This window comes from Strix aluco, chromosome 8 (genome assembly GCF_031877795.1).
Source record: "Strix aluco isolate bStrAlu1 chromosome 8, bStrAlu1.hap1, whole genome shotgun sequence".
In the NCBI taxonomy this organism is placed as follows: Eukaryota; Metazoa; Chordata; class Aves; order Strigiformes; family Strigidae; genus Strix; species Strix aluco.
In genome coordinates, this window is record NC_133938.1 from 3,788,836 (window position 1) to 3,802,674 (window position 13,839).

The 13,839-nt window shown below is 39.0% G+C and overlaps 1 protein-coding gene across 9 annotated transcripts in view; it reads left to right on the forward strand.

Annotated features, from left to right (window-relative positions):
* TM2D1 (TM2 domain containing 1) overlaps window positions 1-13,839 on the forward strand; it is a 28,561-nt gene that overhangs the window by 7,159 nt on the left and 7,563 nt on the right. For 3 of the 9 annotated variants that reach the window (XM_074831867.1, XM_074831868.1, XM_074831870.1), the window contains 4 exons: window positions 964-1,055; window positions 4,473-4,546; window positions 5,780-5,898; window positions 11,954-13,180. In XM_074831867.1, coding sequence (XP_074687968.1) covers window positions 964-1,055; window positions 4,473-4,546; window positions 5,780-5,890 — 277 coding nt within the window. In that variant the 3' untranslated portion in view covers window positions 5,891-5,898; window positions 11,954-13,180. The other 6 variants (XR_012624098.1, XR_012624099.1, XR_012624102.1 and 3 more) reach the window with 5 other exon arrangements.

Consider the following 13,839-nt stretch of genomic DNA (forward strand, 5'->3'; position numbering starts at 1 on the left):
ATTAAATAATTGCTGGCACATAGTAGTGCACATATCGAAACAGTGAATTAATGAATATTTTTAAAGTTCTAATTACATTTGGGTTTGCTTTTCTTTTCAGAAGCTGTTTGCCAATGCAGCAAAGGATGCAAGTTCTAGCATCAATAGCTGTATGTTTCTAGCTTGTGTATTAGTGTAAAGTTCACATCAGCAGCGACTGAAAGTTACAGGTGGTTAGGTGGCCACATCACTCCAGCTACTGGCAAGAATGGCGCCAATTAGTATAAATCTCAAGAAGTCTGTAGTACCTGTTTATTTTGTATGACTAACCATGAGATGCTTCACTTTAGAGTACCTCTCCACCCTGTACATCTTTGTACCGTCAACAGTTCTTCTCGTTTGTGAGCTTGTGCCATTTTGTACCTTTCGAGTGTAGTAAATGGATACATGACTTACCCTTTTTGTTGAATCCTTCCTGCAGCTCCTTCAACTGGTGGCCATGGTTCATTTCTCCTTCAGATCTCATTGCAATTCCTGTCTCTGCTGACATCTCACCTGTCTATCCTGTTCCTCTCGATTTGGCTGCGTGTGAGACTAATGCCTACAGACAGTATGCATACACCGCTTTGTAGGGTTGTCTCAGTAGGGCTGAACTGTTAGGAAGTACTCTGTGAAACTGGGAATGCATCAACAACTGAATTATGTCTTGACAAGAAATCATGATTTAGTTTCAGAATAATCTGTATTCTGCAAGAGTATACTTGAGTTGTAACAGCTGAGGTTGCTTTATGGAGGATGCCTACCCAGTTTGAAAGCTTAACATTATCAATTCTGTGTCCGTTAATTGAAGATAAATAACAAGTCTGTTGTGGTGGTTTTTTTTTAAACTGAAGCAGCAGGCAAATGAGTCACTACTTTAATTCTCAAAAGTATGAGTGAATATATTTTGCAGTCATTGTCTACATTACTTGCTTCTTTTGGCAGAAATGGATACTCCTACAAAGTGGCAGTGGCTCTGTCCTTATTTCTTGGATGGTTGGGAGCAGATAGATTTTATCTAGGCTATCCTGCATTAGGTAAGTTTATTTCTTATTTTTTCTTTGAGGTAAAGGTTGTTGTTATGACTCAGTTGTATGTGTATACTTATATTTTGAGTGATAAAGGCTGACAGTCATAGTTTTAATATTTACAACTAGAATCCTTACTTTATTGTCAGGTAAGATAAAATCCTGCATTGTCCTCAGCCTGCTATTCTGTCGAAGCGAGTGGTGACAAATGGATATATAGTTGTCCAGCAGATAAAATCTTAATAAGCAAACATGATTATTGCTATTCATAGTTTTGCTTTATGTTTGCTTTGCATTGACGTTTACCACAGCATTCTTTGTGAGGCACTGACACAGAAGTGGTGTTGACTCATGTGCCAGCTACTTAAATGATGCTTGATTTTACCAGGAAAATAGCGGACAAACTTTACAGTAAACCTAGTGTTTTGGGACATGGAATTTATTCTGACAAATGCATGTCTTCAAGATAGCTCACAGCATTAATAACAGTTCTGCAGAAGCTGGGACATTTAATAAGACCTACCTCTGGTTAGTGTTTTTAGGACCTGATTCCCAGGGTGATGGTGCCGCTGGCTTTTAAATAATGGAAATACCTTAGTATGTTAGAACTGCTTTCACTGGCTTTGTTTCTGAGCTGGACAAAGAGAGTAAATGTAAGTCTAGATAGCATGGAGCAACAAACTGGAAAAAGCTATACATGTTGCTGTGACTTCAGCTAGGAATTTTGAGTTTCTGCCCATTAAATGCAAACCCTTGTTTTTTTAGTACCATTATCTGTCCTTATTGATAATCTTGTGTTAACATCTGTGTCTTTTTTTTTCCCCAAGATTCTATAATTAGCACTTATTTGTCCATCTGTTTCACAAAAAGATACATTTTTGGAAGCACGCAGTAAGGTGCGCCTTTTTGTTAGACCATTGGATTTGGATTAATAATTTGCAGTAATTATTGTGTAATATATTGTACTAATATAGATTTATAAATCCTCCATTCTCATATAGAAGATCTTTATGCCTCATGCTTGTTAACCCTACTGGAATGTACTGTAGCCCGTAACCAAAGTTAAAAGACTTAAACTCTTCCAAAGTCAAGTTTTCAAGCTTTTGAAATAAAAGAAGACAAAAGCAAATAGGTAAAAGGAAAAAAAAGAATAAAAATCAGTACATCGGATTCCTTGACAGTGGTTGATTGGGGATTTTTTAGGTCATCCATGCCTTGGCAAAAAATAGTTAAGAAAGGTTAATAGCATTGAAATATTTTGCGCAAGCGTAATGAAGACTGTAAATGCTCTTTGGTTTATTTTTTTTCTTCTCTTTTGCTTAAAGAGCACACAAATACAAACAAGCTATTGAATATGAAGAAATTGGGAAGGCAAGCTCTTCCTCTCCCACACACTGTGAACTAAACCATAAGTTATTACTGCGTAAGAGCACTATTTTTTCCCTCCATGCTTTAGAGCGGTTTATTTTCTCAGTGTGATCTGCTTGTGGGGAGGGAAGTGAGGAGAAAGAAAAAAATCGACTTTACCCTGCACTCCAGAAATACATTCCAGGTTCAGAAACAGTTCATCTACATCCAGTAACATAATGGAGCAGCCAGTTCCTCAGATGAACCAGCAATGGTAAGAGAACTGCTGGATTCCTAAAATGCCAACTGGCAGCAAGGTTCAGGACCGGAGAGTGAGAGGAGATGGTGTAAGGAGCATCACAAATAAATATCTTAAATGGTGATTGCACTCGATGTAGGTAATAGCAAAGTAAACTGTTCACCAGAGTTTGACATTATTTAATCATCTTAACTGTTGTTTCCTAAGGCTAGTGTTTCTTTAGCCAGCTGTTTCCCTTATGTTTTGTTACTGTACTGATACCCAGGCTAACTGCATCTGGCTGCTGCAAGTCTTGTGCATCAGCCACTGGGAACAAGTTGTTTTAAACAGTGATACACTTTGGGTTTTTGCACATTTAAGTGGCACCACAGTTGTAATATGCACATAGGCTTTTCTTCTAACCAGCTGAAAGACCATCCTGCTACTACTTTTCCATCTTCTTGGTCGTTAGGTATTTTTCCCTGTTCTCTCTGACTGCTGTGTTGTTCCATGGAGAGATTATAAACTGTCTCCCTGGAGTTTATAAATCAGGGTAGGTTCATCTTGTCAGCTACGGGAGCTATATCCAGACAGTGGGATGCTCTTCCCGCAGCGTGCACGCAGTTCCTCCCCCGCTCTCCTCCATATGCAGCCTCATCAACGGGGCATGGGGGAGAGGAGGTGGTATGTGGGACAAGATTGCTGCTTCTGAGTGGGGGCGGGGGGGGCGCGAAGGAGGAGACGGAGGTCAGGAGACCTTCAGGTATTTGACTGAGAGCGATCTCGTTCTTTGGGAAACAGCTGCATGGTTTTACTAGCAGGTATTAGCACAGCATGACTCGTGGCTGGGGGAAGAGGTGCTCTGGGATGCCACATTTGATGTTACCAGTGTGCTTCCCTCTTGCCTCAGCAGTGTGCTGGCCCCTGTAAGCACAGTGAGGATATGCTTTTTAGCAGGGAACTATGTTTTCCCTGTACAGCGTAGCCTACAACTGACTTAAATGCAACAGATGCACGTTCCCCTTCATACTGCCTGTGCCTGGGTAAAGAGACAAATGTCTTTACAATGAGTATCTCATTCTCAAAATAACCTAGACGTTTGCCTAGCTCAGCTGAAGTATTACTTACAGTATATATAGTACTCATTATATTAATTATACAAGAAACCACTGATATTAAAAAAAATTTTAAGACAGCCTCCTTCTTCTGAAGGCATTTTCCAAATGAAGTCTGCCTCGCATGGCAACTTCTAATGAAACATTTATCTGTTAGCTGCTATTCCCATATATTTTCTATGAATCTTTCATTTATTCATACACCCCCCCCCCATGTCTGAATACCAGTTAAAAAGAAGTGTTTATATATATGTATATATATCTTCAAAATATATTCCTATTTCAGCAAAAATATAAAAATAATACAAAGGATTGTTCTCCAAAGAAGCATGTTCTGAAAATCAAATCAGTATGTGCTGCAACTTATGAGATGGTAGAAAGTCTCTTTCTATTCATAAGTAAATTTTGCAGCTCAAGTTGGGATTTTTTTCTGTCACAGAAAGGAAAATTTCCAGTAACTTGGTGATTAAGTTTTGCCTTTCTTTGTTTAAGCATATTTCTCTGTTAAAAAAAAAGAATAAATCGTTAATGTTTAAAATCTTTAAAGTATATTCAGCATGTAGAAATATGTGGTTTGGTTTTTTTCCCTGATAATTAAAGATCTTTAACTTTAGGTCTGTTTCTAGATATGTGTGTGTATTTTTTTTTTTTTTTGCGGGATGGGGAGAGAGTTGGGATGTAATTGCCACCAGAAAGCTACAGTCAAATTTAATTTTCCTTTTTTAGGTTTGTTAAAGTTCTGCACTGTAGGATTTTGTGGAATTGGTAGCCTAATTGATTTCATACTTATTTCAATGCAGGTAAGTCAGGGCTTTCAAAACAAGATACAAATCTGTGACTGTTAAAGCTTTGATTTGATTGCTAATTCTTTGTTAGCATTTTAGCCTTAAGAACCATTGTGTATTGAAAAATAAAGGCATTTATTTTAGCTCTACAGATTGATGTTGTAGAATATGAATACAAAATATCAATATGTTGTTTGAATTAAAAATTAGATTAGCTATCTATAAATACTCATAACGAACAGCTTGGAAGTTGTAACACCATAAATTCATTTTATCAGAACCTATGAGCTCGTTATGTGACACACAGTGTTGGACTTTGCAGAGACATTCTGCTGTTCCCAGGATTCTGAAGTTCTGTGTTTGCATGTGCTTTATGCTGATGGAGCCCATCATCTGGGGTGTCCATGCGGTGTGCAGGAAAGAAGACATTGCCACTTTTTTTTTCTGCCTCTCCTCCAAATAGAAGTCCCACATCACCTGAGAGCTGTGACTGTAGGAGTCATGATGGTTAAATCCCCAGCTGGGGTGACATCTTGTGACATCACAAAATTACCAAATTGTCTTATTCTACAGTGCATCCATTTCACATGAACTGCAAATTGCCTGTGATGAACTTAAAATGCATTGTGGATATAGGAATTGTTTATAGGGGTTTATAGAAAAATATTTTAAAATTATGCATCTTTGTATATACGTCTTTTAAATTATATGCATTCTCAAATTTCTTTCTATGCTATTGCAGTGATCTTGCCTCAGATCACTTACAGATACAGTTGAGAGTATCTTTCATCTCTCCTTATTCATCTTACTGGTGACCCCACATCAATTTAGCATTTCCAGAACAAAAAAGCCATGATCTTCTCTCCATTCCTTACCTGTGCAGTATTTCAAAGACAGTTGTCATCAACCTAATTCTCTCCTGCCTACCCTCCTTTGTTCAAGAAAAGTCGTTTGGAGCCTACTCATTTGTTAGCCTGATTTTGTGACTCAAATCCTCATCGGCTTAACCTGGTACCAGCGCCTGGCTGTGTAATTCGGTTGATTAGAAGCCCTAGGGAAATGTTCCTTCTGAGACAGTGCTCGCTAAAATAGTTAAACTACAGCATAACTTCAAAATAAATCTAGTTTCTGTTTGACTAATTAAGCATGACTAATTTTATGATGAGAAAATTAGCGGTAATTGAGACATTAGCACAAAGTATATATTTCACTTCATATTGAAAAGTCGTGGTTCTTTTTCTCTTGTAGATCGTTGGACCTTCCGATGGCTCTAGTTACATTATAGATTACTATGGAGCGAGGCTTACACGGCTCACTATTACCAATGCAACGTTCAGGAAAATGCAGACCTATCCTTAACCCTGGCAGTAAGTGTCACCAATGCATAGGTGCATTTTCTTTTTCCAGATGGATCCAGTCGTCCACTGAAATTGCTGATGACTTATTAATTACACTTCATCAGAACTGAATATTAGATGTACACTGAACAGAGATGATAAAATATGAAAATTCCTGAAGTGAATGAGTTTACCTCAGAGGAGCCAAGTTTCTTTGCGACTGCTCTATTTCTGTGAGCACATAGTTTGTTGCCAAGTTGTACCATTTGTAAAATGTGCAGACTTTTGCAATTTCCACTGATGTTCTGTGTCTGTAAGTATAATTTAGAGTGTTACAGAGAGGTGGAGAAAGAGTTGTTCAGCACAACTATGCTGATCTTTAGTCTATTGAAACTGATGAGAGTTTTAGCATGGACGGGCCAGGATTACACTCCGGGTCTGTTTTCATAACTATGTGTGGCAGTTTGTAAATGAACTTAAATATCCCAAACCACAGAAACTGCCTGCCTTTCTATCCTGTTAGTTAAAATCCGGATGGCTCTAAATCTCATGCTGTGTACCCCATGAAATTCTATTAATTGAAATAATTATTTCTCTAAAGCTTAAAGACAGATTTTGGCCAAGTTGCAAAATTCGGTCAGTCCTGATCAACAGTAGAAATATGGATGCATAAAAATTAGAACCGTAGATGACACATCACAAAAAAGGAGGGTGGATGTTGGGGTGCCCTGAGGTTAGGAAATAATCGTTCTGCTAATTTTGATTTATTTTTTTCCCTCCCTTGGAACCATCCATAGTGAAATGCATACCTTCCTTTTCTGAAAAGAAATTGCTGCATGTGTTTTACAGCTACAGAATGTCAAAAAAGTGAATTCTTTGTACTAATAAAGCCCTTCAAGTTTTTATTTTAGATCAGTTGCGTTTCAGTCCTTCAAAGTTGTTTGACCAAAGTCTTTAGGACAACCAACATTTATGTAGATGTTCCTTTAGAGAAAAGCATATACACAGAGAGACAGAAAACATGTCAACAGAATCTTCATGTTATTTGACCAATTTTAAACATTCCCTTCATCTTCTAATGAAAACCGGCGGTAACTGAATGAGAAGTCCATGTGATACAAACTTTAGTGTCGATTGTTTTCAGAAATTTAGGCTATTCTTTTTTCAGATGAAACTTTCAAAACGTTATTAATGTGTCCACAAATGTTATTTTTAAGGCAATTACAAAAAATGAGATTCTAAATTGATTTTTAAAAGTGCAATTTGTGGGTTTTAGTCTCTTTTAAACCTACATTAAGACTGCTGCATGGAAAGTTCTGCAAAGAAATCCTGTTTTTTTCCAATTCAGCGTAACCTGACATACCACGTAATGAGAATAAAACACAAGGAGTACTTTGTGCTTAACATTAATTCTTTCCTTCATGCAAGAAAGATGTAGTTTTGGAACACTTGCTAACGTGCATTTTACTTGTGGGTTCAAAGAGACAAGAACACTCTGTTAGCTTCGTTCACTTGCCTGATATTTGTTGCCTCTCCCTTTTGTTTCTCGTTCACTGAATGCTCTTTGTGCATGTCAGTTTTGTTTCCTGAAATACTTTCAAAAACAGACAGGAAGTGAACAGAAAATAAACGTTTGAATCAAATAAAATCTTATGGCTAAGATCATCCTGTGACTTGTCTGCTTTTTGGTTTTTAACCCTGAAACTGATAGTGTAGCTGTGAAAATAGGAAGATATCGTGGATATTATAATAAAAAATAGCCTTGGGCAACTCATCACACAGGATTTCATTCTAAAATGTATTTCCATGTGTACTAGTAGCTGAGGGCTTGACTTAATGATTTCAGCAGTCCATCTTGTGCTTCATTATCTGTAAAAGAGCTATTTTGTGTGAATCAGATGAAAACATGATTAGTTATGAGGTCCATCAGATAGTCTGTTAATCCCAGAAACCAAGTAGCCAGCAGAGAGAAAGATTTGTTACTCCAAGTTACAGTGTTTCTGTAGAAACAGAAGATGTGTGTCAACCCGTGTAGGAAATAAAAAACTGCTGTGGGATTCTTTCATCCTGGTGCTCTCTGGTTTGTGATACCAGTGCGTGCTCTTGTCAGGACTGCACTGCTTTGTCAGAGCAGTCAGAATGAAGCCACAGGTGACCAGACAGAGCAGTTTTCCAAGCTTTAGCAAAATTTTATTTCTGTTCCCTTTAAATGGTGTATTCTGCTTGCTCCTCTGTCTTTTTACTAACAACTTTCCACTTATTTTACAACCCTCTCTTTTGTCTGTAAAGCCTTTTAGAAATTAGTGCCACAGATGACGTAACCTTTGGAACTTGGATACTGTTGGAATTACGGTCCATATCTGAACACCCATCTCTGCGTTTCTATATGCCTGTTTAGTTGCCTTAGCTGAAGTTTAGAGAGGGTTAACTGAGTAAGCAGATAGTGCTGCAGGGCCAGTAGAGCGTTAGTGAGGTCTTTGTTTTCATCTTGTAATTGTCAGATATGGCATGTTTACCATAAGGGCTGTGAAAAGTGTGATGCAAGATGTAAAGCTGTCCCACTGTGTTAATAATAAATTGGCTACAGTAATATTTATCAGAATGTCTGTCCTATGATGTTTTTCTGTGTTGCCGCCTGCTTTAGCTTTCTCCTGTCAATCAAGTTGTCCATCCTAGTGTTTCTGTAGTTCTGATTGCTCTGACTGCACTGGAATAATCTTGTTGCTGGATTGTTTTCCTGAAAACAGTTGCAAAGCAATAGAAATAATTAGACAATGTACTATGGCATCCTCCTGCCGCATTCCCAGATAAAATGATATGTGCTGGCCTTGCAGATATTCAGGAATCCTTTCAACATTCCAACAAGACAGAGAAGTATTATTCTGTATCTGTAAAAATAAAGAACATAAAAAGTAAAGGCCAGAGTTTAAAAAAAGAATTTAAAGTGCCTAGCCTTCAAAAACCTGAATAAAGCTATTCACTGAAGATGCTGCAGATCCATGCCAGAGTTAAATCCAAATCTTCCCTAAGTACCGGTGCAGTTCACTCATTGCAAAAATGACTCCTTATACCTGTACTTTCTTATTTTTCCTTTTTTTTTTTTTTTTTTTTTAATGTCCATTTTTGGCTTTTCTGCAGTTTGCTTAACCATGATGTGAAAGAGCAGCAGCTGGTAGAAACATTCAGCTTTGGGCACTTTGCAATCACTCGCACAGTGCAAAAGTGGTTGTACTTAGGTATTCCTACCGTAGTAGTAAATTACTCTGGATTGTATTTGTTCAGTTACGTCAACCTGTGCATCTTTCACTTGTGTTTAGAGCTTGTTTTCCAAAAGAGCAGATTTAGAGATATTTTAGAACAAACTCTCTGACTAGTTATTCCTCCTGCGATTTAAATCACAACTGTGCTGTGGCAACTTCCTGTGACAGTATTTTGTTATCCTAACTGTTTCCCTCTCCACCACCACCCACCACTTATTACATGAAGATATCACTTCTGCTTTCAGGACCTGATAACACCTTAAATGTTAGGTTTTATTATGTTTACAAAGACGTATTACTGTATGTCTGCCAGTAAAACTTCTCAGCTCCACAGGAAGGTCTTTGTGTTTGAAATGCTCCGTTAGAATTTTTTTGGAGAACATCTGTTGTCACCCCATCAAGAATTGTTTCCTTTGTTCCTCAAGAGTATATTCAGTTATATTTGCTTACACAGCTATGTCTATTCAGTCTTCTCGCATCTCTTCTCGGTGTTGGGTTTTTTTATTTTTAGATTCATTAGGTGTTTAGTCCGTTTCTGTGCTGAGAACCATTCCTGTTGCTTGCTCTGCAGTTTTCAAACCTGTTTCCTCCAGAAAATGCTGCTGAATACAATAAGGTTGGGTGCTTAAGCACCCAGCTGGGGAAATGCCAAAGGCAAGATTCTGCAAGCAACCATACGTTTCCATTGCCTCATAGGACTGTCACTAATTGTGTGATTGCCTACTACTTCACTAATATATCATACAGTCTTTCAAACTCAAGTGTCATCTCATCCCTAACTGCTTTGCCATTTTCGTTATTATAAATGGTTGCTATATGGCTTCTTTAAAAAAATGCATCATTTTAATTCATTTAAATCATGCTTTTTAACCAGATACTATGTTCTGGGTTCAGCCTGCATCAGAGTCTGCCAAGAGATGAAATACAAGAGATTATTCTGTTTGCATCTTCTGCCTGAAACTGAGGAGAAAAAATAGCTTAACTTTAGGCATATGCTTAAGTGTTTTGCTAGACTGAAATTTGATCAAGACTCTTCCCACTTTCTTCCTCTCAATCCATCTGTGTTACCCAGAGAACCTTTCTAATCTCTGTGAATTATAAGAGAAAATTGCATTCTGTATGGAAACCTTAGCACTGACAGTGTAAATGGCTCTGTGACATCCTATGTGTTGCAACTTCTTTTTTTCACCTCAGAGCTGCTTTTCGTTGACTTTTCTTCATATATCAGCTCTGTTTGTTCATGTGTCCGCTACCTTTGGCCATCCTGCCACAAGTCCTCAAGTGCCTCTAGGAGGAGTTGGACTCTTCAGAGCTGACTCAAGTATGTAGAAATGTCACAGCATCAGATCCGGGAATCTTTTATATATCTGAAGCAAAGACACATTGGGGAGCCGTAGATGTCAATGAGAGGAGGCTGTAGGCTTCAGTTTCTGCAGAAAGTATGTCTGAAACTTAAAACCGTGTTGTCTCTTTGCCTTCTGCTTCCTGAAGGTGGAGCCAAACCCCCTATCAGATCTCCAAATCTTCTGAAGTTGTTCTTTATCGTACAGCAAAGACTTTGCACTCCAGTATTTTTCCCTGCACAACAGAGAAAACTGGAAAGTGGATGTGGGGATTTTGTCTGGCCAAGATGCATTTTGCACTATGTTCACTATCTAGACCTTTGCTACAGCAAAGGAAAAGAAATTAAGAATAAAAAAGGCAGTCTCAATGCTGTTTGCACGGTGTGGTGAAGATCTAGTTCCATAAACTCCCAACAAAATATAATGTTTAAAAAATACTGCTTGTCTCAAATACAAACTCCTTGCTTTTCCCAGGTTTTCTAATTCTTACTCTTCGTGCTTCATTATAATCTCAAACATACTCATGCTGCGATAATTCTCCATTATACATTTGAATGGCTGCTTTCAAGACTGCAGTGCTCTCTCCGAGAAGCACAGTCCTCAGGCTCTGCAGATGCATATGACACAGCAGAATTTTAGGCAGTATAAAAATTATAAATATCAGTTTCCATTACTGTAATTAATATATAAATCCTATCTTTAAGAGGCTTAGAACAGGCCTATTTAACCTTGGTTTGAGCTGAGGCTTGGTCCAAGTCTGATAAGTTGAACACCAAATTCTTTTTTTTTTTTCTTTTCTCTGCAGCATCGTAAGTTAGTGGGGAGCAGGGCGGGGAGGGAGAAGGGATCCAGCACATCCCCCACGCTCTGTCTCTGACAGGGTGGGGGCTGTAATTGGACAATATACCTGTCCCCAACCAACAGCGAGGCTAAATGAGCTGTACGTTTTGTTCCATTGGAAAAACACCATTTCTCCCCTTGGAACCTGTGGCTGTTTCTCTCACACAGCTGTACTCCAGAGCAGGTGTGTGAGGCGGCTCGGAGGCAACTAGAAGCGCTTGGGTAAACCATCAGATCCTACGCTCTTTGGAGGGCTGTAGCAGTAATTCCCATCTTTTATGTCATTTGCACCACCTCGATGAAAGCGAAGGTGTTGGCTGCCCTGGTGCTTCCCCTTCGGGTAGCTGAGGTGCCTGGAGCTGCCTCCAGCTGCTTTTCAGGTCGAAGCATTCAAAGCTGGGAAAGAAGTTGGCAGCACTGTATGCAGAGGTTGGGGATATCCTGCTCCATTGCTTAAACATGCCAGACTCTTAGCTGTAGGCCAGAGAGCAGCTTTGATATGGATAGCCATTACTTGCTCAAAAGAAAGCCTGGCACAGCATTTTCCATGTCATGAACCTGTTCTGCGGTGGGTGCTTTGCCCCCTAGTCAGTAGAGCCGTAGGAATGAATTTATTAATGTATTCTGTTTCCTTTTACACAGAGTCTTCTTCAAAGTTCCTTGGATTTACTGTGGGGAAAACATGGCAAGAACATGTAAGAGGAGATCACTGCCTGCGAAGAACTGACGGAGTGTTCACCTTGAGCCAGATGAGACTGCCCACTGCATGGATTGTTTTGGCAGAGGCAGAAGCCTGGGGAATGCAGAGGTGGGGGGTAATTTTAGGGCTTTCATTCCATGCTCCCATTGATTATAACACTATTAAGAGGATGGCGCATGCAACTTTTAAGTTATTTTGTTAACTAAGTGTAAGCAATGGATGTGTCATGCTAACAAACATAATTGCTGGTGTGTCTAATACAGTATGTAAGTACAGTATAGTGAATTTAAAAGGTTGTGGTAATCTAAGAATGTTAAAAGGAAAATGTGTGCCTGGGGGGGTGTGGGGGTTGGGGAGAAAAACGACTTACTTGACATTCACTGTCTTCCTCCCAGCTCCTTTGCTAAAGTAGGAACAGAATCGGAACAAAAAAATGTTTGTTTTACAGCTGTACCAAGTTACGGCGTGGACTCGTGCTCCCCCCCTCCTCTCCCACTTGCATCAAGTACATCCTGTACTTTTGGCAACATGTTGACTGGATATTTAAAAGCTGTGAACTGTTCTGAAAGTTTCACATACTGGGTTATGGGCCATGTGTGTTTGATCAAAATTCAATTACTGCACTGTACCATGCTTGGAAACCTATCATCCCAAGTTATGAAGTATGACGAAATAGGCTAATCTAATTGGTTCAGTATGGGAGCAGTATCAACCAAGCTTGTTATGATAAATAGCTTCCTGTGTTAAAGGTTCTCTAGAGCTTAAGTATCTTGGCTCACCTCCCTCTACAAAATAAGAATAGTGTTCCCTGGGAACAGTTACATCACTGTCCCTCTCCTACATTCACAATTAAAGGTTTGTGGATTTTTTTTCATCTTGCTATTCCTTGAATAGATAAACCGTAGCCATCAACCCTGTTCCCCGTTCCCATCTCCTTCCCCTTTCCACAGGTTAGGTTGTTACCGTCACTCTGCCTGTTCTGTTTCAGGGCTAGGTAAGGCAAGCTTGACCGGGGTGCCAAAGCCCACCCTGGGCCTTGTGCTGGTGTGTCAGTACATGTGACATGTCTGTTTGTATGCAGAGTTGGAATTTTTGATGTTAAATTAAACGTGGAAGCACTTTAATCTTCCTAAGCATCTAATAAAAGAACTTTTGTATAGTGAATTTCATACCTATGGATGTGCTATTATCTTCTTGAAAGTGGAATTTTAGTTCATCAGTAGTTAAATGCAAATCCAGTGTGCAAGTGCTGGATTATGACTAGGGAAGGACTATGGTCTAAGCCTGGATTTGTAGTCACTAAATTTGTCACTAAGACAGTGAGCTGTCTCCCATGAGATGATACTGGCTTCGCAATTTTATCTGGTCCATCTTTGGCAAGAAGTACTTAGCTTGGATTTTGATGTCACAGTAATAGACAGTGTCAAGGGGGGAAAAAAAAAAAACAAACATGGAAAAGTGGCTCCTTATGCTCTGGCGATTCAATTTTTTCCTTTCTTGAACCACACCCCCACGTGCCTCCTAACTCAGAAATCCCCTCCAGGCAAAATAATTGTGTGATCATCATTTTGCAAAGACATAATGTAGGCCTGATATTGCAAGGGCCTTTAACATCGGTGAAATTTCTCCCAAGAATAAAGTTATTCACTTACTTAAGGGCTGGTAGAATGAGTCCTTATGTAAGTGAGTCTTCTTATTAGCCCCAAGACTGCCTAATACCTGGATTAAGCCTGTATGGTGATTAATGCCTATTTACTATATCTGTTATCCCACTGCATTTTGCTCTTCAGCCTTGATTAAGCCCTTTGCTTTACCATTTAAAATGTCC